The 26,409-nt window shown below is 56.2% G+C and overlaps 1 protein-coding gene across 1 annotated transcript; it reads right to left on the reverse strand.

Annotated features, from left to right (window-relative positions):
- Positions 1–1,631: 1,631 nt before the first annotated feature.
- On the reverse strand, positions 1,632–5,576 carry B3GAT1 (beta-1,3-glucuronyltransferase 1). Its single transcript, XM_063095599.1, has 5 exons — positions 5,527–5,576; positions 5,231–5,377; positions 3,184–3,692; positions 2,285–2,581; positions 1,632–1,718 (listed from the first exon to the last, which is right to left on the reverse strand). The coding sequence occupies exons 1-5, from the start codon at positions 5,528–5,530 to the stop codon at positions 1,632–1,634; spliced, it is 1,044 nt and encodes a 347-aa protein (XP_062951669.1). The 5' UTR covers positions 5,531–5,576.
- Between the last annotated feature and the right edge of the window lie 20,833 nt (positions 5,577–26,409).

The raw sequence follows: 26,409 nt of genomic DNA on the forward strand, positions 1-26,409 counted from the left end.
GGGAGGACAGGGAGACACTTTCCCTGGGTGGAGCTCAGCAGCTCGAGGCTCACTGTTCTTTCTCTGGGGTGGAAAGGGGGCTCTCGGACATGAGGTGGGGTCGGGGGGGCTCTGCATGCTCCCACCTTAGGGAGAAGTGAGACTTTCTTGCCCGTTTTGTGTTTAGAATGATTTCCAAAGCAGTGTGTGCTCAGGTCTACCTTCCCCTCAGTGTCCAACTAACCCCTGCCCCTTTTCCCTAAATCTCGCTGCTAATCCAAAGCCCCCTGGGCAGAATAGAGGTGGGGAATTGCCCTGTCCTCCCTCCTCGTTCCAGGCAGGAGGAGATGGCTGCCATACCCACACTAGCTCCTCCAGCCCTGAGGGCTGTGGTTCTCAGGAGCTCTGGGAAGCTGTCATCTCCCCTCTCCAGTTCAGTCCAGGCAGGGGCCCTGCAGCCCAGAGGGGCAGTGGGGAGGCAGTGTGGACAGTAGGGTCACGTGGTTCTTAGTCCATGCCAGTCAGTGGCTGGTACTGGCTCTAGGGCCCACCCCCTTGCCAGTGCTGGAGGCAGAGGAAGACTCTCACTCTGCCCCAGCCTGAGGTGCAGGGGAGCCTGCTGGCAGGCCCAGGCCCCCTGGTATAGGGCTGGGCGCCTGCTGGGATCAAAGACAGCCTTACGCTCTGTAAACACGAGTCAGAGGAAAGCCAGAGAGGTATGTCTGATTTGGGAGCAGCTCTCAGGAGGAGCAGGGGCTGGGGGTTGGGCATCTCAATGCCTGAGGGCTGCTATCTGGTCTTCAGAATCCCTGCTGGATGTCCTGTGTGGTCGTGCTGGGCCTGGGAGCAGGGAGCCAGGGAGGGCCATAGTCCCCTCGACTGTGGGGCCTTCTCACCTCCCTCCCAGCCCCGCACCACTGCAGGGCGGGCGTGGGTGCCGCGGTGTCTGTGCTTGCAGCCAGTCAGTGCAGCAGGGTTCTCGGGGGGCAGGCTGGGCACCAGCTGTGCTGGGAGCTGGACCCCCTGGTCCTCTCAGGCCCCAGTCATGGTGGATGGAGAGAGTAACAGGTCTGGGACTTCTGTGCTTAAATTCTCTGTCCATTGTCCTGGCATCAGGCTGGGCTCTCGGAAGTCCCCAGAATAGAAAGGAGAACGAGGGTGGTTCCTTAGGGGTCTGCCTTGGTGGACCATCAGCCGTGGGGAGAGGGTGGAGCAGGGGCAGAGAGGCTCCTGTGAGGGGAGACGAGGAGCGAGTGAGCAGGGAGGGGCGGGAGCTGCAGCATGCTCTGTGGTCACACTTCCACGTGTGCTACATGCTCCCACCGAGAGCCTTGGGGTCGCTGACCTGCAGTCCTTGTCACAGCCACATGACTGGAGAGTCAGAGGTAAGCACTGGAGGCTAGAACCTGGCAGCGTGACAGCAATAAGCTGCTGTGAGGAGGGTCTGGGAGGGGATGCCTTCTGAAGTGTCAGCTGCACAGTAGGAAGGGGACTTTGGCTATGACTCTTCCACTCTTGCCCATGTTTTCTGTCTTCCCATAATTAAAGACCAAGAGGAGAAGCCTCTGGAGACTTATACTGCATCCAAACTTGGTGTCACCCTGCCCTGTTCATGGCCCACCATGGCCATCCCCGTACCTGCCTCTCGAGGCTCAGATCTCCACCGAGGGGTCAGTGAAGCCCTTCTTCCCCTCATTCACCAGCACTGGCTTCTCCGTCCGTGTGTGCCAGACCAGGATCTGTGTGTCCAGAGACACAAAAAGAAGTGGGGCTGTCCCCAGCCTCACCCTGCCACCTCCCCGCTCCCTCCCACACCTGCAAGTATTCCTCCCACCACCTCCCATTCAGCCCTGCTGCATCGATTTTCTGTTTTCTTTATTTCTGCTTCCACCCTCATTCTCATTGTCTGTACATGTGATGTGTTCAAAATATCTGTTGGAAATGGGAAGTCTAGAGCTACAGGAGATAGATAAGCCGCAATATTTCCCAAGTGTGTGCACGTGTGCGTGTTGTGTGTGAGCCTGTGTGTGCATGCGTGCTCAGCAGGGAAGTCGTGCAGCATGGCTGTCCACAGGGACGGGCGGCCACCCTTGATTACGACTCCCCCGTGGCTGCCCCTCCCATTTCCCTGCCTGCTCGCCTGCTCTGGGTCCCTTACAGGTGATAAACTGCCTTCCTGGGTGGGAGTTTGAGACAGGCAAGTCTGCTTTGAGGCCTCTGTTTCCACCCCCCTGACCTGTAGGGAGGGACTGGATGGGCTTGGAGATACTTGCACTGTAGCCATCAGTTCTGCGGAGGGCCTCACCTTGGTGCAGTTGGCTGCCTTGGGCTCTAGGTCATTGAGGGTGACAAGTTCTCGAAGGAGGCTGCTTTCCTGGTAGCCTCCCTTCACGCCACGCAGCTTGAAGTAGGCCTGGCTTCGCTGTAGAATGAGCCGCAGGTTGACGGCAAATCCAGCCATGTCTATTGCAAACGGCCGGTGGGGATCGAACACTGTCTTCCAGCCGACCACCTTCCCTGCCCCATTCACCCGTGGGGCCTCGTACCGAAGGCCACCAACGAAGGCAACAGGCCACACGGACACCCTCCTGGTGCTGCGCATCTGTGAGTAGGGGATCCAGAGTCAGGACACCCAGGACTGCTGATAATCAAGGATGTCCACCCCACAGGAGGTGAAACCAGTCAACTGTATGCGTGGGCCATCTGAAGCCATCCAGGGGGCCCGGCCCAGCCCGCCTCCAGTTACTGTCCCACGTGATGGGCACCGCAGAGGAACCAGCCCTAGGCTGTGGGCAAGACCTGACCTCAGACCAGCTCTTCTTCACCTTCTCAGCATGACCCTGCTGCCTTTCATCAGTCTTCCCACTTTAATGATTCCTCCTCCCCCAACTAACATGACCCGTAACCCCAGGGAAGCCCAAACTGTTCCACCAGGTTTCTGGCAGCCATACCGAATGACCCCACTCAAAGCCCTCATTCAGACTGTACTTCTAAGGCTAGGACTATGGTTTGGGGCTCCGCACACACCTGTCTTCCCTTTAACCTGTGGGGGATGCTTCCACCTGCAGGAGGGTTTCCCATCCCTCTCCCTGGTTCTCTGCGTAGGCGCCGACCCCAGCCCGGCAGCCCCCTTCGGGGGTTTCCCAGTGCATATGCATCCATACCCGCATCTCTACTCCCCCCACCAGAGGCCCCGCTGTGCACCTCCTCGAAGAGCTCCAGGCTGTAGGTGTTGTCGTCGTCTGCGAAGTACACCACGCCAGGCTGGCTGGAGTTGCGTGGGAAGGTCTCGCGCAGCCAGCGCAGGGCCAGGTTGCGCTGCATGGTGCCCCGCGGGATGCGTGGGTCGCGGGCGTCGCCGCGCAGCTTGTAGTTGCGGGGCGTCTCTACGTGCAGGTGCGTGTAGTTGAGGCCGGTGTCGCGCAGCAGGTGCGCGGTCAGTGGCGTGCGGCGTGGCGCGTCCTCCACCACCAGCCAGTGCAGGTTGGGCACGTGCAGCAGCGTGTTGGCCATGCGCGTCAGCTCCGCCTTCTGCACCGGGCGGCTGTAGGTGGGCGTCACCACGTGGATGGTGGGCAGCGTGTCGGACCACGGCGGTGGCCGCGTGTACACATACTCTGTGCGCACCACCTCCACGATGTCGCGGTCAGACATGCAGTACTCTCTGGGGTCTGTGCCCAGTGGTGTGTCGCGCCGGGGGTCACTGCCCTCATCTGTGGAGGTGGGAGACAGGTGGTGTGGGGACCAGAGCACCGGCCTAGCTGTGGCCCCAGATACAGGGGTGAGGCCACCCACCCTGCCAAGACAGCCCTCAGCCCTGCTCCTCTGCAGGAAGGGTGTCAGGCCTGCCTTCTCCACACCACCTGATAGGGCTGAGGTTGGAATCTGCATCTCTGCAGAACTCAGGGGCTTTTCCTAGTTCTGACTCCCTAGGTGACACAGAAATAACCTCTTCCATATTTGACATACTGTATCTGTTTGAGTGCAGCTGGCCATATTCCAAGAGTGCACTGAGTTCCTAACGTATTGGTTTTATGTGACAAAGTGCTCCAACCCTCACACCCTAGTGCCCTCCTCCTGTGGCAGAGCTGACCCTGCTGCGGTGCTCAGGTCAGGCTAGCAAGGCACAGTGACCCTGTGCACTCTGTGGTGTGGATGCCACCAGCCCGAGAGCAGGATTAGTGTTGTGGCTGCAGCACACTGTGGACCCTGAATGAGCCGGAGGTTAGCTTGCCCTTTTCACAAACCTCTAGTCAAGTGAGGCCTCTCCCTTCCTGGCCTTCTGTAATTGATTCTTTGGATCTTGGTGCAGAACGTAACATTTAACTACTGCATTTTATTGCAGTGGGTTTTGCCCATAATTGTGCAGATACTTTTGAGTCCTAAATCTGTCACTCCCAATTTTAGCCACTCCTCCATTTTGGTATCCACAAAAGGTCAGGGCAGAGACCTGTTCTAGTGCTTCACTGGCCCAAGGTCAATCTCCTAGTCTGCACTTTCTGGACACACTCATTCAGCCATCTCTAACACTAACGGTACCACTGCCCCTGCCTGTCCTAGCGCCCAGCTCACGTGCACCTCTCCACTCCAAGGATGCCAAGAGGGACACTGTCTGACACTTGCAGAGCCTGTCCTCTGGTCCAAACTCACAGGCATGGGGCTCCCATCACTTCCTGAAGTCAACCTGCTTCAGCTGGGGGCAGCTCTAATGATCAGCTTTTTTTTTTTTTTTACATTCTGGACACTTGCCTCACTGGCAAATCTAGCAGTCCTATGAAGAGGAACCGTCAGGGCCATTGTGTTCTTGTGCTCAGTGAGACCCTTCTTTCCACGTACGTCTCTTTGTTTGAAGGACTCAGGCACCAGCGATGGTGTGGCCCTCACTGCTTTCACTGTCTCGGGGGGCGGGGGAGTAATGGTCAGAGGACAGACCTAGAAAACCGAACGCCTGGGCTCAGACCCTGCCCAGTTCCGTCCTTGCTAGCTCTCTGTCCTTGAGCAAGTTACTTAGCTCTGGCGCCTTGACTTCAGCGACCATAAGGTGGACCTGAGAACAGCACGCACTCTCTTGAGTTCCTATGTGGATTAATGAGTCAATACACGTCAAGCGCTCAGAGCACGGCCAGGCATGTTTCTGTCATTTCCTCATGTACAGAAGGACAGTAGCCAGCCCCACTTCTTCATGGCTTTAGGCAATTACAGTGAGGATGACATGAGCAGGTCACAGGCGAGGGCTGTGCGGGGGGCTCACCCTTGTGTACAGCAAGCAGAGGCGCGATGGTGCTCTGGTGCCACACGGTGATGAGCAATGTCCAGGGCAGCACGATGAGGACGATGGCAAGGACGTCCCGTCTCTTCGGCATCTCCAAGGCTGGCTGCACCCACAGCTCCTCATTACCTGAGCAGCGGTAAGGTCGGGAGGGGGCGGCCCCGGGGGCGGCGGCAGCATAGGGGAGAAGAGAACAGGCATGGGCCGGCCGGCCGGGTGTGGAGAGCACAGAGAAGCCCAGGGCCGGCCCGCAGGTCTTACCAGCGCTCACAACCCACCCATTGCGGAAGCAGGTTTGGAGAGGCCGGCCCGTTGGAGTCTGGGAAGGGGTGGCTGTCCCGAAGTGGGGTCAGAAACCCTGGGAGGTGGACACCTGCAAGAGAGAGCAGAAGAGGATGGCCAGGGATCCGGGCATGGGGAGGGACGCCAGCTAGGGCCTGGCCCTGCTTTGGGATGCACAGCATCAGGGGTTCACGATGGATCCTCAATTGGCCATCTCCTCAAGCACCTCTTCTGCCTGCCTGACAGAGTGAAATGAGCCCGCATCCTTCCCACAGGCACAGGGACATGGCGTTGGTTATTCACGAGAGTCAGTAGGGTGCAGGGGCTAAAGACATGGACTTCAGAGACACTTGCCTTGGTTTAAGTCCCAACCCTGCCACGCACAACCTGTATGACCTTTGCCACATTATGTCAGCTCTCTGTGCCATTGTTTTCCCACCTGTAACTTGGGGTACCATCAGTACCTACTTCCTGATGTTCTCAGAATTGAATGAGGTAGTGCCCCTAAAGTCCTTAGGATGGCCTCGATGACAGTAAGTGTGCAAGAAATATTTGATACTGTGCCATCCAAGTGTGTGAGTCCAAGTGGTTTTTTTCTTCATCTGGATAAAGGCCTCCTCTGAGGACAAAGAAGAGATTGAGGGAGGGCCCTGGGAGGAACCACTGTGAGTGCCTTCCTTTGCCAGTGTCCATAGGAAATTCTTGTGGGGTCCCCGCTCTGTGCAGGATGGAGTGCCAGGGGCTGGGGCTGGGCTTCAGCAAGAAGAGGGGGTCCCTGTGGGAGCTGCCACATCATGGGGAGACAGATCCCAAAAATGGTAGTGGCAGGGCCCCAGGAGAGGACTCCCATGAGGACAGTGAGCCCACAGGAGCTTCATCTAGCTCTGCAGGGGACACCAGACAGCTTGGGGTGAGTTGCCTCCCACGACCAGGAGAGCAGGTGTGGAGACCCTGTGGCCACCCTGGAAGCTGGTGTGTCCTCTGCTCCTCCTCCTCCCTCTGTGCTGAGCACCCTGCCAGACACAGCTGGGCTCCTTGGGGGTGAGGCGGGGAGGACAGCCCAGGGCAGCCCCGGCCAGCCCCTGATGCGCTAACACCTCCAGCCCCAGCACTGTGCGGTGACACTTCCTTGGATGCCAGCTGCCTGCCCAGCCCCAGCTAGCATGTGGCAGAGCTGAGTGTCGTGGAGGAGCAGGACTCCTGGCCTGGCTTTGGAAGAGGTGTGCTTTCCTGTCCTTAGCAAGTCCTCTCATCAGCCTTGTAGATGAGCCACATTGTCTCTTCCATTCAAGAGCAATGTGGTGTCCTGGGCTGGTCAGTGTCCCCCTGCCCACCCCTCCCCACCAGAGGCCCGCTCTGCCTCCAGGGTCTCCTTCTAGACAGAGGGTGTTCAGGCGACCCTCTCTCCTCAGGGGAATAGAAGGCCCACCAGGGTTACATGTCACAGGCAGCGACAATGATGTGGGCATGTAGAGGGAGCAGTCATTCTGAGCTGTGCGTGCCAGTCCCCTACAAAGTCCTCTTCATGTGCCCAGCAAGTGACAGAGCCCAGTGCCCACAACAGGATGCTTGCTGGGTCTTGGGTGATGACACGCAGTGACCTCATGCCACACCCCCCAGATCAGCCCCTGCTGCCACACCTGCACACTGCCAGTGCTGCACAGTCTCTGCCTTGAGGCCTCGTCTGATGAGAGATGTGGAGGCTCAGCCTGGCTGGGGTTTCTGGAATGCCTGGGAAGATTTCCTCGGTGTTCTCAGAGACTCATGAAGGGGCTCTCTCAGATGTCGCTGGGTTGGGGGGAGGTTCTACATCTAGGACAGAGAATGACAGGGAAAGACGCCAGGAGAGCCCCGTGCTGAGCAGGCTGTGCTCCTGGTCATTTTACTTCTGGGCAGCCTCTGTATCCACGGTCTCCGCCTCAGCACCCCTCTGCCTCCTGTGTGCCTGCCCAGGCTGTCATGCATAATGGCAAGCTCTCCTTTTGCCCTCATGGGGTCCAAAGGCCAGACTCAACTCTCCACACACATGTGCTCCCTCGTGCTCAGCTGCATTCATTGTGGCCAGACACAGTGAGGCACTTGCCAAGGCCAGAGAGGAGGATGCAATGGGCCAGAGTTAGATCAAGCCCGTGAGGCTCTATGTTACCATCAGGGGTGTGGGACAAGAGGGCCCAGGCCCTGAGCCCCCCCAGAACCAGGGCCAGGCATAGGGTGGCAAGGGACACACTCAGGCCCAGAGCTTTCCCTGGCCCAGGGGCTGGAGCAGGAAGGAGGGGCAGGAGGGAAGAGAGGCAGGACTGAGGCATGGTGCTAGGGCCACAGGAGCATTCTGGTCGCATCCAGTCTTTTTGGTCAAAGCATCTATGAGAGGGAAGGGAGGGCAAGTGAGGGAGAAAAGCTCTAAAAATAAACTTAGCAATAAACCCAGTTGTGCATTAATTACTCTGGAAGCCATTATGGCTTGAAAACTCCATAACTTTAATGGAGGCTATTATAAGCATAGTAGCAAAATCGTGGAGCTAATTACCAGGTGGTTATTAAGCAGAACACAGGGAGCCCCCAGCCTTGGAGAAAGCTGCAGGCCAGCAGGGGGCCAGGATGGCAGGCTGGGGCAGGGGGAAAGGGGGGCACCTTGCCCTGACCCGAGGCCACATCCCGGTGGACTGCAAAGATGACCAGCATTGGTGGCCACTCCACTACCTGCTGCCTCTGTCCAGGGCATGGGGGACGGGAGCAGGCGGCCTGTGTTGCAGGGTGTCTGCTGTGGACCTCAGAGTGGCTTCTGGGCCCTTGGTTATGAGGAACCAACACAAAGGCTGGGGGTGGCTCATGGGTATGAGTGTGTGTGTGGCCTGGCCTGCGTGCTGGTGGCCCAGCCAACACTCATGGCATATCTCTCTCCACAAGAGCAGCTGTGAGGGTCCTTCCCCTCCTGGGTGTTCTCAGAGCCTCTAGGGGACAGAGACAAAGGCTGTGCTGTGGGGGAAGGTGTGAGATTGTGTGGAGGATGGTCACAGGTTGAGGAGCGGAAGCCATGGGCAGTGGCCTGGGCATGTGCTAGCCCCTCTTCACGGGGGACCATGGTCACACTGCTTGTCCTCCATGGCCTGGTCTTTGAAGTATGGAGGTTGGGTCGAAATTTTTAGTTCTGCCATTTTAGCAAGTTGAGATTCAGAGGGGCCCTGTGAGGATGAAGAAATGCCCACGTGAGGAAAATGGGGTTCAGGTGGGCACCCAAGGTCAGGGTCAAGGCAAGAGGGCCAGTGTAACAGCTTCCCATGGACTGATTCCTGATTTAAGGCCTCTAGGCCCGTGGAGATTGGCCATGTCTGGGAAGACCTAGTTACAGGAATTTGTCTACAGGATCGAGGGTGTCGTGGGCTGTGAACGAGAAGTAGGGGGTGTCGGGACTCAGATGGGCAGGCTCTGATCGTGTAAGTCTAGGGCAGGGGTAGTCAGGCTGGACAGCCCAGGAGTGGCCTGGCCCGAGAAAGCCAGGGCTGTGTGTGAGGCTGGGACCAGGCTGGCCGATTCTGCGGTTACAGAAAAGCTTTCTTCTGAGCCTGCAGGCATTCAAAGCAACGGTGATGCACCAGTCCCTGAAGAGGGGGCTTATTTACTTCCATTCAACAAATATTAATTGAGCATCTGTTTCAAGTAAGCCTCTGTGCTAGATTCTGTTAGAGGAAGCTGGGGCTTCCTTGTAGCACCCCCTAGTCCGAGGGGAGGAGAGACTTCACACAGCCCCCTCCCACGCAGACAGAGACTGCGCGTGCACGTGTGTATGCACGTATGTGCATGCATGTGTGACAGGTCGGTTACAATGCACTCAGAAACCATCCACGTCACTCATCTCCAGCAGGATAACAGAAGCCTTTCTACCCAGTAAGAATGGGAACAGTGTTGTAATTAGTTGGTTAATCAAAAAAGTCCATTAATGAGGAAGCTCTCAAACGATAGATACGTGCCGTACACCTTTCAACTTCAGCAACTTCTGAAGAGCCAGCTGTTCAGTAGGTGATGTCTCCACACGACTGTGCAGTACATGACAGTTTTTCACTATCTGAACCACCCACCTCTGGCTGGCATTGGCTCTTGCACTTTGTGGACACAGGTTTCAGCTGATGGGAGTCAGCGCCGACCTCATCACGGTGCGCTGCCTGTGATCTCCAGTTTTGATTTCTTTAAAGTGAGTCAAAAACTGAATGACACTTCATGAGCATCTGAGTGCAGAGCCCTTTAGAATGTTTATGACTTTTCCTCACCCATCTTCACCTAATTTGGAGAACTTTCTTCCAGACTTGACTTATGGAGTCAGCCTTTTGCGAGCATTTCACTTAGTTTTCATAGAAGCCACACACTTATTTCAACACACCATTTCAGTAGTTTACACAGTATTCTGAGATGGTGACCCCAAGCATGACTGTTGTAAACAGGTTGGAAACAAACATTGCTGTGCCACCCAGCATTATGCTGGCACAGGCACAGGCACTGGCACTGGTCAGTGCACTTCACAGACTAAATGGAGAACATTGGTCAATTTGCTGTGTCGATTGAGGGAAGGCTGGCTAAGAAAGCTTCTGCTATTCGTGTCTGTCCTCTGTCATCCAGGAGCCTGAGTGCCACAAAGAGAGGGAGGCACAGACTTTCTTCCAGAGATCTGCAGGGTCCCCTAATGGGATCAAGGGATTAGTATTGATTCTGCAGGTGCTGCTCAGGAAAAGTCCAATGCCAGAGCTAATCAGCTCCCAGCCCAGTCAATCCACACTTCATTAACCCAGCCCCAGCCATCCAGCCACCAGCGCCACGCCTGGGGGGCCCAGCCCAGCTAATGCTGGAGGGCAGGGCACAGGCATCAACTTCTTGCCTTGCACCAACCCCCAGGACACACAGGGGCCTGTTCTGCCCAGTCCTCCTGCTCCTCTTCCTCCTCCCCTACCCCGAATCACTTGCAGGGAAGGGGAGAAGAGAGGAAGGGGTCCTACAGGGTATTCCACTCTGACTCCCACACTGAACCAGTAGGTTTCTGCTAAAGCCCAGTTCTTTGATCTTCACAATAGTCCTGTGAGGCAGGTAGTGAGATCTCATCCCCATTTTGCATATGAGGACATCAAGGCTTAGAGAATCTGCATGACCGGCAAGGTCACAGTGTTAGGAATTGGCAGAGCCACTGAAACTAAGGCCTTGGACTCTGGATCCAGTGTGCTTCCCATGTCCACACTGTATCCCCCTGCAGGCTCTTCCAGGTCTTCCTTGCCAGCTTTAGGGCCACCCCACCAGGCACTTCTGACCCAGGGACAGAGCTCCCTGACCTTGCTTGGTCCCCACCCCCTCAATGCCCACCACAGTGGTCAGGCTGAGTGCCCCCAGGAAGGGGATCTGAGGCTCCTGATGCTGCAGGGCTCCCCCAACCCTGATGTTATGGTGCACTCAGAGGAGACGGGGGATGTCTGCATCCTGCCTCTGGGCCTGGCCATAGCTGGCTGGCTCTCGTGAGCACGTCTGATGGGGAGGGTGGCATGGGTTCCATATCCCACTTTTGTGGGCGTTTCTGATGATGAGTGCAGTGTGGACTCCAGATCTCACACCGTCTTGTTCCTTCTAACTGGGAAAACCAAGCCAAGGACTCAGGCAGAAAGAAGTATTAGTTCAGTTCAGGCTTGGCATAAAGAATACTCTCATACTTTAGTTTTCTTTCAGCATAACAGCATCAGAAAACGTAATTCATTTTTTTTAAAGGTAATTCCTTTGTTTTTGTTTTTGCTTTATAAAAATAGCCTTTGGATGAGATTTGGTATTTGATTCAGTAAAAAATGGAAATGGGGCTTTGAGTTAGTGTGGTCTTTTGCAAGTGAAAGTCCATTCTGATTCATTGTAGGAATTTGAACAGAATAAAATATTGGCCCCAGCTGGTTTTGCTAAATTTCCCTGAATCATGTAACTAGTGGGCTTCAGGCAGAAGTACATCCACTCACCCCAGAGCTTCCATGCAGGAGGCCCTGACAGCAAGCACCAGGTGCTTCGTTTTGTGGGGACAGCCCATGCTGCTGCTCTGTCGGGGTATGCGTAGGAGGGGACATGGGCACACCGATGACCCACTGCTTGGCTCTGCAGGAGGAAGGAGAGCCAGGAGGGAGCTGGTCAGAGGATGCAGTCCTGATGGAGAATTGTGGACAGCTGGACGATGGTCAGCCAGGACCATGGAGGACCCCAGTGAAGAGCCATCACGCAGTGGGTCATGATGATGGGTGACCGCCCAGGACTGGATGAAGGCATTCAGCAGGAACGTGCTGGCCACTGGTGGGACAGTGGACAGACAGCACACAGCCACTTGGCTCTTGCCTGCATGATGGGGGAAGCAGCGAGAGTCACACCTGTCTTTGGGTGTGTAGGACTGAGAAGCGTCACTGCAAAGACCCCTGCAGCCCTGCCTGGGGTCGGGGAGGGGTTTGGTCTCGAAAGCGCTGCCTACCCCACCTCCTTTGCACTCCTTCCTTGCTATCTTTCCATCTTGTGTCTGGCCTATCCTGGCAGCCACGCCAGCTTTTGTACAGGGGTGTCACTTCTAACAAGGCAAATGCATTCATCTTCAGCTGCCGTCTAACACTCAGCAGCTTACAAGAGCACTAATTTGCTCTCTGCAGTTTCTGTGGGTCAGGAGGCTGCAGTGTTGGCTGGGCTGCATTCTCATCTGCAGGGATGGCCATGGAGGGATGTGTGTCCAAACTCAGTCAGGTTGCTGGCAGAGTCCACTGCCTTGCAGTGGTAGGACTGAGGGCTGTGGCTTCCTGCTGCTGTTGGTTGGGGGCTGCCCCAGCTCCTGGACACTGCTCACAGTTCCCCAGTATGGTTTTCTCCAGCATGGCCCCTTGCTTCATCAAGCCAGCAAGGAGGAGTCCAGAGCTAGCCTGCTAGCTGATGGAGGCGTACACAGCACAACGTGGTTGTGGGAGTGATAGGCCATAGCTTTTGGTTAGGGGTAGTCATAGGTGCCATCCACGCCCAAAGGGAGGGATCACACAAAGGCGTGGACACCAGTAGTCAGGTCCCCCTACCCTGCAGCTCCGGAGGTGGGGGCAGGGCTCAGCCACAGTCATGGCTTTCCCTGGCCACCCACCGATCTTCTCTTTGCTCTCTGCCCTCGGGTGGTGCAAGGAGAAACAGTGCAATGCAGAAAGACGGCCCTGGGCACCCTGCTAGCCTCTCTCTTCCTCTGCTGTGATTTCGGCAGTGTAGCCTCTCTGAGCCTTGGTTTTCCCATATGTAAGATAGGAATAAAAACAGGTCTTCCCCCACTAGATTGTTAGGATAACTAGAAAAAAATCAGTGTAAACTATCTGGCATGTGGTTGGTGACAATAAACAGAAACTATCATAACTGTCAACCTTGCAGCCTGGAATGGGTCTGCTTGGCCTTGCTTCCTTCCGACTGCTCCAGCCAAAATCCCGGCTGCTGGAAGGCAAGTGGGAGCCACAGACCCTGAGAGCCCCACATCACCCTGGAGAGAAGAGGCAGTGAGGGAGGGAGGGATTGGGACTGTCAGGGGAGACAATTCCTCATTTTGAGGGCTAGCCTTGGCCTTTGCATGCACTGAGGCCACTGACAGGTAGGTCCCTTTGATTTCTCTTGGCCTCAGTTTTCCCACCTTCAGCCTGGAGCTGCTATGCCCCTTTTGTTGTCTGGCATGTTCCATCAAAGCCTTAAATACAGGCCGGCCCGTGACTCACTTGGGAGAGTGTGGTGCTGATAACACCAAGGCCAAGGGTCTGGATCCCTATATAGGGCCGGCCCGTGGCTCACTTCGGAGAGCATGGTGCTGACAACACCAAGTCAAGGGTTAAGATCGTTAAGATCCCCTTACCGGTAATCTTTAAAAAAAAAAAAAAAGCCTTAAATACAACACGACTAAGATCTAACCACCACCGTCTCTTCCCAGAGCAGCAACCAGCCAGGCTTCCTTCCTTTTGTCAGTCTTGGCAGCCAACACAGAAACCTCAGGCTGCCCTCCATCCCTCTTCTCCCTGCTTCAGCTGGGCCTTGGCTACAGTGGAGTCTGCCCAGGCCTGAGGCTCCACCTCTCCCACACTAGTTCAGGTCTGATCTCTGCCTGCAGTGGCCCTCACTGTGATCTCTCCGATGCCCGGCTTTCCTCTTTGATTTGGAATCCACCTACTGCCCGGCCCGCCATATGCCTCATGCTCAGAACCCTCTGTGCCTCTGCTCCTGCACAAGGGCGGCGCCGACCAGCCTTCATGAGCCAGCAGCCCAGAGGGCTCCTTTCCTCTGTACTGTGAGCTCTGGGAGCTGAGGGGCTCCAACTTGTTCCTGCTGGGAGTGTTTTCCCACAGCCTCCAGCCTCATCTCACCCCTGGGTTGGGTGGGTAGAAGCAGCGGTGCATGCATCCCAGCTCCAGGAAGAGGTCATGCCAGTACCTGGTCCTGCCCCTGACTCTGTTTACAGCAAAATGTTCAGCACACCAACCTTCTCCCACCTTCAGAAGGTCTCCCCACCCCACTCACTGCACTGTTCAGTGCCCTGTGAAAGGCCTGTAGCAGCTCAGGATACCCATGGCTAGAGCTCTGCCCAACCCCAGGCAGCCCCGCCACAGGGTGCCTGTAGAGCAGGGGGTGAGGCCAGCAGGGGTGGAGGGGCTCAGCATCTTCTGCTGCCAGGTGAGAAGCAGGGGCAGGGGCAGGACAGTGAATCCTCAGCTGCTAACAGAACAGCGGCAGAAGGCAGTGTGGGGGCCCACTCCTTCTGCCAGGCTGCCAGACACCAGCAGTGGCACACATAGTCCAGAGCCCAGGAAGACTGCCATGACCCTAGAGTCCCAGCTCTGGAGGCTGGCAGGGGTGCGTCCCTGGCCTCATCCGAGCCTCTTGATAGAGGGGGCCCAGCGAGCCTGTACTGCCTGGGTGCCAAGTGCGTGTTCCAGTGGTGGTCTCATGGCAGTGTGGAGGCTGGCACAGGTCGTGGAGTTTGACTCAGCATCTGCTGTTTCCCAGCAAAGCCTGGGGACTGGAACTAAGTGGCCAGGTGACCCATGTAGGTCTGGCCCTGGAACTGTGTCTGAGGCTTGGGAGGCTGAGGCAGTGTTCAGAGCTTCTCAGGCCATGGGCAAGCCTGGGATGACCTGGAGGGAGGGTGTAAGCAACAACAGCAGTCTGTCCCCACGGTGCCTTCCTTCCTGCTCTCGCATTGCCCCAGGCTACTCTCTGCCTCAGTTTCCCTTAGTGCTGATTTCTGTGCAGTTCTGGTCCCTGGTGGCACCTTGCCCAGGCCGGGCACTGGCAGGTGTTCGCATATGTCCCCCTGCCCCAGGCCATGAGCTGCTCTGGGGCGCCAGGCCCCACTCATCTCTGCAGTCCCACCCCAGGGCCCAGAGCCCGACACAAAGCAGAAGCTGCACCAATCTTTGCAGCTTCATTCCCTTACCTGTACCTCTTACAGGGCTATTTTGGGGTCAAATGAGGGAATTCATGAAAAACATCCAGCATAGGGCCTGACACACACCTAGCACTACAAATATTAGATCATATAAGATATGGTGGTAATTATAAGCACCTCCACCATTTTGTTTAAAACTCAGCTGAACTGAGTGTCTGGAGGAGAGGGGCAGAGCAGGGGCACTGAGCCTCCTTGTGGGTCAGCTTTTGGGCAGCTTTTCTAACAGGCTCCTCCCTCTCCAGGCCGAGGCTTTGGACTCCATGGACAACAGGCATGGTAGCATGCAGCAGTGTGATGAATGGGGGGCCTGAAGAGGGCAACTGCCAAATGTGGGGGCCAGTGCCCCCGGGACCTGGCTCCCTCTCACAGGCACTGCACAGCTTACAAAAACTTGCATGTGTGTTCTTCCGTCAGGTGTGGTGCAGCTGTCTTAGCTGGGCACTGTTTTGGTCACCCTGCTTTTTCAGGTTGGGAAACTGAGGCTCAGAAATGAAAGGCAGTGCTAGGTCAGACGGGGGTTTGCCCTGGAGCACTGATGCCTATGGGGTTGCTTCCTTCCCCCACCTGTGCACAAGTTACTCCTTCATCCCTGACAGCATTGGAGATGCGCATCCAGGGAAGGACCAGGAATTTCAGAAGGCCACGTGCCCCCTCTTCTCTTCTCCTGCCTCCAGGGCTGTCAGAGCACCAAGACTCATCAGCTGGGGTCTAGCGCCAGCGACCCCTGGGTACTATGATTTCCTGCCCTTCATCCCCAATGCAGATTCGGTTCCTGGAAAACTTCACTCTCACCACCTCCCACCCCGGGGCGACAGCTAACCCAACTGCCTGGGTGAGAAGCAGTTAAGTGAGGTGTGGAAGGGGGCTGGGTGGGGGACCACAGCCTAAGGCCAGCAAACCAGAGCGGGCAGTGTGCACTCCCCACCCCCCACAAGCTGTGGCTGTGATGAATGGAAGGGCCCCTAAATCTCAGCCACAGACGGCAGATTATGCTGACACTATCTATGCGTCTCACAGGCCATATATTACACAACCAACAGCAGGGTGGCTGCAGATCAACGATCGCTGAGATGGGGCCTGAACATCGCCAAGGCGTATGCTCAGGGCGAGTGTCCTGGGCTTCTGCCCCAGGCACAGGTTCTGGAAGAACTGGCAGAGCTTTCTCTTGGAGGGTTTGCAATAGGCTACAGGCCTCCTGTGCTGCGCTGCTCAGCCTCCAGGGACTCCTCTGGGGGCTGTCACACACAGGGCTGGCACCTGAGGATGCTCAGGCAGCCTTGGATGGGCAAAGGAGCAATCAGAGGCCCCACCAGACACCAGGTAAAAAGAGCTGACTTCCTGCTCTGTGCTCCCATGGCTCGTGCTGTGATGTAGCTTTACTCTGAGCAGAGAGGTATCTGCTGGGTCACCCCTGTGCTTAGACATCCCCTAGGTGGGAAAGGTAAGGGGGGAGAATCAATGTTTACTGAGCACTTTTTTCTCCATGGCTTGGCATCAAAGAACATGTCAAACAGATGAGCGGATAAAGAAAATGTGGGCTATACATACAACAGAATGTTATTCAGCCTTAGAAAGGAAGGAAATTCTGATACATGCTATAACATGGATGCACCTCGAGGACATTATGCTGAGTGAAATAGCCAATTACAAAAGGACAAATGTGTGATTCTGAAGTATCTGGAGTAGTCTAATCCAGAGACAGAAACTGGAACGGTGGTTGACAGGGGCTGGGGGTAGGGGAGAACGAGGAGTTGTTTAATGGTTATGAAGTTTCCCATTTGCAAGATGAAAAAGCTCTGGAGATCTGTTTTGCAACAATGTGAATATTAACACTACAGAACTGCACCCTTAAAAACAGTTAAGATGGCAAATTTTATGTTATGTGGTTTTTACCACAAGAAGAAAAAAAAAAAGTCTGTAATCCAGAAGGTCTTTTTAAGCATGGTCAGCAATGACACAGCGCTCAGGGCCTGGACTCGGGAGGAAGTGTCCAGCGAGCTGTCCCTTCAGCAGGGCTGGCGTGGGCCCTGTGTGTGGGGAAGGCAGGCTGCTTCGTGCACCTTCTTGTGGCTGTCACCAGGAGTGTCAGCATGAGGAAGGGGTTGCGAGGTGTGCCTGGGGAAAAGCTCCCTCAGAAGCTACAGAGATGTCACCAGGAGGACTGTACACCCCCAAGGGAGCCTGTGACTGCAGCCCAGGAGCAGGGCTGGGGGGCTGCGGAGACGAGCAGCTGGGCACTTATTCTGAGAGAGAGATTTATGGGGGAGAAGTTAATATCGACAAGTGATGAGTTAGGAGCTTAATACTTCAGCCTAAGTTCAGAAACTCTGACGGAGAAAGGAAATAACATGCCCAGGGGCTGTATGTCAACCTAAGCAGGCTGGTGCAGCGAGCTTCTGGGGGCCGTGGCGGTCACTCAGTGGAACAGGTTCTGTCTCCCCGACTCTGTGGTCTGCAGATGGAGGGAAGGTGGGGAGGGAGAGAGGGCTGATGGGACAGGCGAGAGGAGGGTGAGGGGGCCGAGTCACAGCGCTCATAAGGCTGTGCCCTTCCATCTGCCTGCCTCCTGGGGACAGCACACACACATCCAAGGGTGTCAGGACAATGGTGATGGGGGACATGGCTGAAGACAATCCCAAATTTCATCAGGTTCAGGAAGACTACCCCAAATAGACTCCCAATCAGCTGTGGGGACCCAGGGGGCTTCAGGTCTGGGCTGAGCAGGAGCCGGGCCCCCTGACAGCTCACCCAGCCTGGTTATTTCTAGACTGACCTTATTCCTTTGGTTAGAGTGTGTGTGGACACACTATAGCAGGCTGATTCACTGATTTAATTAAGTTTGTATGTATTTTTAATTTGTTGCCTGTGGCCTGGAGGACTTGACCTTCCCCAGGGCCCTGTCAGAGATGGTTTAGGTTGGTCTCCTGTGCCCGGCTGTCCAAGGGAGAAGAGAGAGGGCCTATCCTCACCTGGCTGACGGGGGTCCTGGGGTCTCAGTGTCTGCCCCTGGTCCTGGGGGAGGCTGCTTTGGTTGCCTCTGTACATCTCTGTCCTGCCAAGAGGACAGGCAGCCTGCCAGAGGGCAAGGACAGGGAGTTGGGGACTTAGGTCACGGTCTAGAATGAGGCACTAAGTTGCTGTGTGGCCTTAGACAACAGGGCAGCGGCTCTGGGTGTCTGTCCCCTCATCTAGAGAGTCACAGACTCCCGCTTCTGGGAGAAGCCTTGCCGGCCAGCTAGTCTGTGGCTCCCGATGGCACACTCCTGAGGCTCAGACCATTCCCTCTCCCTTCCACCTTCTAGCAGCCTCGCTGTACCCCTTCCCTGTCCCCACCTCTTGCTCCTGGGGCATTTTGTGAAGAGCTTCACAGGTAAGTGGTGTCATTTACCTGGGTGGGGACATGTTCACACCATCTGTGCTCCTCCTATTTTAGATGAGGAAACTGAGGCCCCACAGCGAGTTGCTGCCACAGCCAGGACCAGAACCTGGGTCTCAGGGCTGCATAGCCAGCTGGCCTCTAAGTCCTGCCAGTCCAAGGCATCCCCCGGCTGCTCCCTTTTGCTGAGCTCAGGGCTGTGGCCTGGCTTTCTTCTCAAGACCAGGGAGGGTGAGCTCTGGCAAGGGCCCCTCAAACCCTTTCCTCCATCCCCACTCAGCAAGATGCTGGCTGCAGCGGACCAGCTGTTCCCCTGCTGCTTTTATTTTGGATATATGGGGACTTAGGAAATGCTTCTGGTGAGAGTGGTTCCAGTGAAACAGAATTTCAGTTGCGTCCACCTCCAAAATACATTAGTTAGCCCCTCTTTCCCCAGCAGTGTTCATGCACAAACGAGGACACCTTCTTCCTCTCATTTTATCTCACCAGGGGTGCATGATATATAGGGGTTATTATGAGGCCACGTTCCCATCACAGGTGAGGAAACTGAGACTCAGGAAGAGTCAGAGACATAAGTAAGGTCATGTGCAAGGAAGATTATATGCTGACTGCTGACAGTTTGGCACCTGCCCTAGAAAGAAGGCAGCCAGGCAGGGAGAGGGGAAGGAGTGACCCTGCCCACACAACCAGTCCACAAGGACAGGAAGAGCTGGGTCTCTACCACGGTGCCATGCATTGTCCGGGTGGCCATGCCATCTAGTTTCTGCTCTCCTCTCCTTCCACCACTCCTCTCCCTTTGACAAGAGCAGATAACTGGCTCACATTTCCCACAAATAGGAAGAAAGAGATCCTGCCCATAGCTCTGAACATGGGTGGGACCTATGGCCCTGTGGGCAAGGTTAGTCCTCAAATCCAGGCAACTCTTGATCCAGACTCAGACTCTCCACTTTTGGGCTTATCGGTGGCAAAGCCTTAATCCTTGCCAGGCACTTGGTGTGGAGGCTGCCTCCTGCTGTGCTGTCAGCTGGCATGTGTTCAGGGAGCGCAGACTCATTTTAATATTGGCCAGAGCTAAACCTCATTAGAAAAGTAAATTTGCTGTAACTGCAAAAAAAAAAAAAAAAAAAAAAAAAAAGAGCAACCTACATAAACCTTCCAAAGCTAGACAGAAAACTCTAATTGATGCTTTATGCTCCCAGTACATGGTCCAGAGCCTGGAACACAGTAGGTTCTCAGTAGCTGCAAGTGGACTGAATTTTGAGTGATCTCTGAACACCCTGTCACCTTTCAGCATGGATGATAAGAGGTCACAGATTTGGAGTTTTTCTAAGTTTCATCATTTTTTTAGACAACCATTCGCTGATAAATTGGAATGATTACATTTAACAATAATTAGACATGAAGGTATTATTGCTGTTGTTTTGCCAAGGGGTGCTCTGGGTTCTTTGGGTCTGGAATAAGAAAGGGCCCTAGAGGTATGGTGAGTCAGGCTGGGGGAGGGGGAGACAGACTGCATTTGTTCCAATGGGATTGGCTCCAGGGCTGGCCTGGGTAGAGAACTGCTACTCTGAATTCTAGAGCCATCCAGATCCTGGAAGAATGGGGAAGAGGGTATATAAAATAAATTAATTAAATAACATTCACCTAGCACTTCCCCTAAAAGTAGTCTGGTGAGATGAGGGTCCTTCATTTTACAGACATTCAGGAAAAGAGGGCCTGTCCCTTCTGCACTATGTCCTTGTCCCTTTGCTGGTCTTCAGAAGAGTTTCTAAAAGTCTTCTTGCCTGGAGACTTGGGCGGGGAGCACATGAGGGAGGCTTTTCTTCTTCCTTCTCCCCAGGTGCCAGCTTTCCCCAGACCCCGCATCCTTCCACACCCCACTGTATTCCAGGGCCAGGAAGTGTGGGGCAGGGGCCAGAGGTGGAGAGGAGCCCTCAGAACTGGGAGATGGGCACAGGCAGGAGGGTGCCCCTGAAAGTCCTGCATGCTCTCCAGGCTCCTGTTAACAGCCTGTGCCCCTCTGTTCTGGGCCTACCTCTGAGCCACTCCTGCATTTCTCAGAGCCCCAGGAAAGAGCGGAAAAGTCCTCCTCAGTAGACTGTCCAGCTTCTCCACTGAGGGCCTCCTGCAGGAGCAGATGAATACCCATGTGGGACACTGGGACATAGGGCTCCTGGCCCACTCAGCTTGGCATGCTCTGACTTCTATCTGGGTAGAAGCCTCCCCCACCATCTGCGGGTAAGCTCCCGTGCCTTTGTCTGCTGTCTCACTCTGCCTCCCTCTCTCTGCCTGGCTCAGACTCTCTCAGATTCCTTCTGCTCCTGAGGCCCTGCCCCCTTCCCCTCCAGTTCTGAGCAGAGAGGAGCACCCAGCCATCGCCATGCCTGCTCGTCCCTCTCTTTCAGCCACAATGGACCACCATGCCATCGTCGCCAGAGCCCTGGCTTCCTGGTCAGCGCATCCTCCTCCACGTGTCATGCGAAGCTCTCGGCCTGCCTCATCACCCTATGCTCCGCAGCCAGGAAAAGAAGAGCTGACGTGGTCCCCTCACCCCCCAAAAACTTCTGTGGGAAAATCGAGGCCTATCTGGGAGCCTGGGTGGGGAACTGGGGCTAGCATCTTCCTCTGGAGCCCTTGGTCTCTGCCTCGGGCTCCAACCTTGTTGCCGGAGCCCTGTGCTTCAGGTGGAACAGCTGTACGACACATCCAGAAGCATATATGCCCGTATTCAACCCAGCACTTACGAGCTTCTGGCATTCCTGAACATGGAGTGATTCCCAAGCATCTCAGGATCAGGTACAAAAATGGGGACAGTAAGCCACCTGGCTGCAATGCTGAATGGGGCACAAAAGCACTGACTCCCCCGGTGCCAATAACCCTAGCAAGCATTTTTGCGTCCATCAAAAAGGGCAGAGGGAAAATGGCATGCAGCTCCAGGACCTTTGGGGGTGCAGGTCATTGAACTGGACAAAGTGAGAAGTCTCTCTAGGGTCTCATGGGGAAGGGTCTTAATCCCATGTGGAAGAAGAAAGGCTTGATGTTTGATCCAGTAATGCCAATAATGGTCACAACTAAGCAGGTTCTGGAGGAAGAGGTAAGGAGATAGAAGGAGCAGAAGGCAAATCTTAAAAAACCCTACAGCAGCTTTCTTATGCAGCCACGTGCCCCACAACCCTAGTGACTTATGAAGCTGTGTGCCTGCCATTTTGACACAAACACAAACAGTAATTTCACAGTGCTACGCACTAGGACATCCACACCCAATCATTTTAAATAGTGCATGCCATACAACCCAAGCTTAGGGTCCCACCAGGCACCCCACCCAGACTGGTACTCATGCAGAGCAAGGGCTAGCAACTGTCAGCAAAAGGCCCCTTCCAGAGTCCTGTGCATTAGAAATCTCTGTTGTCCCTTGGCCCCAGCTTCTACAAGAAGTCATCCAGCTGGTGCTGGCTGAGACTAGGCCTGATGGAGGGAGGGAGAGAAAGGGGAGCTAGTCAAGACCCTGTTTAGGATCTATCTGTGAGGGGCAGAGGGGGTGGTCCTTGACCTCAGCTGCTTGGTACCATTTTGTCCCTTCCTCTCCCTGGCACTGTTAGATCTTCTTTTGTGCCTTAATTCAGTTTCCTTTTTTGAAGTTGTATGCTCTGACTTTGGAGGGCTCAGGACCTCAGGCTTGAGCCCAGGTGCAGAGAGGAGGGTGGCCAACTGGTCGTGCTGCCTCCTCTTTGCTACACTGAAGATCCCAACGACCCATTGCCATCCTCGCCACCTCGCAGCCCCTGGGCATCCCCCGCAGAGTTGCAGGGCGTGAGTGCCCTGAAGAGAGTTAACTTGCCAGTGCTTGGGAGCTGCATTGTGGTTGAGGATGACTGCTGGGGAGACGGGTGCTGGTCCCTGACTCCTCTGGGTCAGCAGGAACCACCTGCTGAGGTGACAAGGGACGGAAGGGCTGAGAGCAGGGACCAATTGTCAGAAGCTGCTGAGAAGCAGCTCTCGCCTCAATCCCGGTCCGAGGAGGGCTGGCAGTGCCCAGGTTTTGTTCCGCGGCCCCTCGGCGGCAGCGCCTCTCAGCCCCGGCCCGCTTCTTGGCCCCCTTTCCAGCTGCCCCTGCGCGCACCACACACACAAGCGCACACACACACCACGCGCACGCAGCCGGGAGGACATGGCGTGGGTACTGATGGGGACGCATAAAGGGGCTCTGTGCGCGGCGGCGGCGGCGCCCGCGGGGGCACTAACCTGCGGCGGCGAGTCCGGATCGTCCCCGGCGCGGTCCATCACGGGCGGCGGTCCCTACGCCCCGGCGCCCCCAGGCTGCTGCCCCGGGCCGCGCGCGCCTCCGTCCCAGGGGGCTGTCGGGCTCCGGGCCCCCGGGGGCCACTTCATAGCCGCGGGCTCCGCGCGCCCGCCCGCAGCCCCGGCCCCGCCGCCCCGGCCCAGCTCCTTCTGGGCGCAGCCAGGCGGCGGCCGGAGCCTGGGAGCGCGCGGGGGGCGCCGGCACGGAGGCGCGGGGGCGGCGCGGGGGGCCGGGGCGGGCGAGCGAGCGGGCCGGCGCACGGTCCCCGCGGCGGCGGCGGTGGCGGTGGCGGATGCGCCGGTGCGGCCGCGGCTGACAGCGCCTCCCGCCCCGCCCCCGCCCCTCCCCGCCTCCCAGCGAGCGAGCGAGCGAGCGCGAGCTGCCGGCGGGACCCGCGACCGCGCGGCGAATGGTCGCTACCAACCTCGCCAGCTGGGGCGGGGGCGCGGGGAGGGAGGCGGGCGAGCAGCCCCGGGGCCGGCCTCGCCGACCCCAGCGCGCACGCCCTCCCCGCCGAGGCGGCTCCTGCTGCGGGCGCCCGGCGAGCGCAGCGGCCTCGGCCTCTGGAGTCACGGCTCGCCGGCCCCTGCCCGCGCCCCCGCCCACCCCGCCTCTACCCCGGCTGTCCTGGCGCCCGGGCGGCAGCCTCTCTCAAAGGGTGATTGTTTCCGGGCTGGGCTGTTGGGGGGCGGTTCCCTGGGACCGAGAGGCAGAGCCGGGGAGCGGGAGCGCGCGGCCCCTCCTTGGCTTCGGAGGGGAAGGGGGCTGGTGGGGGCGGGGGGCGCCCTGCCCGGATACAGCGACGCTTTGTGGGTTGGAGGTGGGGGTCCTCAGTGCGGCCCCACCTGTGGGCACTGCTGCCTTGTGGAAGGACGCGTCAAGCTGCTGAGGTCATCCCCCGCCCCGTCCGGGACAGTGTGCTGGACATTCCGAAGAGAGGGCCGGGCGGCGATGCTGGGCGAGGAGCAGAGCCGGCGGGCGCTCCCGAGTCCGTGTGTGCGTGCGCATGTGTGCATGCATGTACGCCGTACAGATGGAGGGTGGCGTGCAGCCAGCCATGGCCGTGTGTCCAAACGCTCTTTCCTCAACTTGCCGGTGACGTAGAAGCTATCCTTGCGTTCGTTTTGAAGGTTTGCATCTCCGGCTGGTCCTTCTGAACCTTTGTGGTCAGGGACATAGCAGCTTGTGTCCTCTTCACAGTCCCAGGAGAAGGCCAGCTCCCGTAGCTGGGCTTCTGGCCCCGGAGGGGCGGGGGTGTCCGCGTTTGCCCACAGGGTCTGCTGCCTAACCTAGTGACCAGCTCTAGACCCGCTGCTGGCATTGCTGAATCAAAGTGGCACCACCGGTCTGTGGGCTGAGGTGGAGAAGCACAGGCCTCCTTCCCAATACCTCCTCTGCCCGGCCAGGGCCAAGCCAGGCCCTACTGCTTCCACTATGTGTGGTGGGGGGCTGTGGGAGAAGGGGAGCGGCTCCAAAATCAGCCACTTTAGTCAAGACCTCGAGGTGAGAAAGGGGTCCCACCATCTACACCATCCCACTGACATTTGAAAATATAATTAATCATTATCTCCAAGGACAACTGTCCCTCACTCTCGCTCCCTCTCCGGATCCTGTGCTAAAAAGCCCTCTTTGCCAGCAAGGAAGTTCCTCCAAATCTAACCTGAGTACCTCTTGCTGCAGTGCAGGATCATTTCTTCCTTCTTTTAATGAAGAATGAATTACGGTGAGCTCTGCTCTGCTCTTACCTTCCTGCGCTGGAATGACCCTTGCCCCCCTGCCGCTTTACACTCACTCTGTCAGGAGAAGCTCTCCTGAGACCACTTTCCCTTGTGGCATTTTTCTTCCCACCACACTCTCCTCTCCTCTGATGCTGTACCAGCTGGCAGGAGGGGAAGGACAGAAGCAGGAGCAGGATAAGGGAGCACAGGGGAGCACAGAGAAGGGGCCAGGCCATCCCGGAGGGCTGGCTGCCTGTATTCCCTTCTGAGCCAGCCAGTGCCAAGCACAGAATCACCAAACGGCGGGGCAGACTTTGAACTGTCTAGTTCCAGCCCTTTGTTTTTACCAACGGGGAAACTGAGAGCCACAGAGCAGCCACATCAGTGTGGGGGGTCACACCTAGGACAGGGCCCAGCCCCCATGTGGTGAACTCAGGGACGATGGCCACAGGAGGCCTAGGATCAGTCCAGTTCTGAAGGCACTAGCTGAGTGACTTGGCCCAGGATCTCCCCCCAGGCTAGTCTCTTCACTAGAAAATTGAGTTGGTCCTGACAGGCAGTGGCCAGGTGGACACTCTCTGCAGCTGTTCTCAGGGGTACTGTTCCTCTAGCTCATGGGAACTCAACCAGCTGGAACAGGAAGGGAGGCAAGCTTTCTCTTACCATTCTGGTAAGAATAATAGTGATAACAAAAACCCCTTTCTAGGGGCCTGTCTTGCAATTTAGCCCCAGGCTCTGTTTACAGAATTTTTTAATACTAATTTTTAGAGCCAACTTAAAGCAATAATGTGAGATCAGAATTAACATGATAAGACACAGTGAACAGACAGCAAACAGTCTGCCATTAGTTTGGGTGGGAAGTTTTGGCAACAGCCCAAGTGTATGGATACACACAAATATGCAAGATCTAGGTAGACACAAAACATGCACATAGAGGCAGATACACATGCAAACACACCCAAACCAATGCACACAAATATACTCTTCTATTCCTCATGTGAACACACAAATGCATGCACATGTATGGACCTGCACTCACGTGGGCATGCATGTACATACACATCCATCCCCACCACGTGGTCTGAGCCATAACTGCCACCTTCCTGCCTCTGTTCTCTGTCCTCCTGCTTGGCTCTGCAGGTCTGTGGAAATACTTCCCTTCCACATCTGGATGTAGTGCATCCCCCAATTTGGCCCTTGGTCCAAACATCTGCAGCAGCCCTGCTTCTAGGTCTTCTCGGATGACTGATATTTCCTTCCCCCCTTCTCCCCTGCCAGGAGCCAGCCCTTCTTTTTAGAGGTCCCCAAAGCCTAGCACCAGAATGTTTAGTATGCAAAGCCCAGGTCTATCCTCTGGGATAAGCCATTATGTGTTTATCGTATAGTTAAGCAGGACAGGAGTGCTGCCCCGGCTCTGGTCCTGGCCCCTTCCCATAATCTGAATCCCAGAAGGGTCCAATAAAATCATCATCTACAATGCAAAACCCGCAAAACATCTGGGAGGGTCTGTAGGTTTTCTCCAAATCATCTGTGCCCTAATTTAATATGAATAACAATTAGTTTATTCTTATCAGTTAATTGTTCCCCTTGTGAGTTCTCTGCCTTGGCCTCTCTGTCAGCAGGAGCTTTGGTCTGCTTTCTCCTCAGACCAGCCTTTCCTTCTCAGTTACCCACCCCAGAGAGGTATCAACTGAGCCACTCCTGCCCTCACACAGACCCTGTCCTGGGCCCTGCCATCTTAGCTGTCTAATTTCTGGGGCCTCCAACATCCCCTTGCCCCACTGGGAACCTTCAGCAGTGACTTTGCTGATGTGAGTGGAAAGGTCCGACAAGGAACCCCATGCCCCATGTACATGTGCTCCCACATCATTGCTCAGGCAAGGACGCATGGGACTGCACACACGTGTGCATACCCACGCACACCAGAGAGTAGAGGAAGGAAAGCTGCCTCTCGGTCTTGCCTTGGCAGGCAGAGTGAGCTCCCCAGGGACACACTTATGCCTCACAGTGTCTGGCAGCCACATAGGAAATGCTCCC

The sequence above is a fragment of the Cynocephalus volans genome, chromosome 4, assembly GCF_027409185.1.
Source record: "Cynocephalus volans isolate mCynVol1 chromosome 4, mCynVol1.pri, whole genome shotgun sequence".
In the NCBI taxonomy this organism is placed as follows: domain Eukaryota; kingdom Metazoa; phylum Chordata; class Mammalia; order Dermoptera; family Cynocephalidae; genus Cynocephalus; species Cynocephalus volans.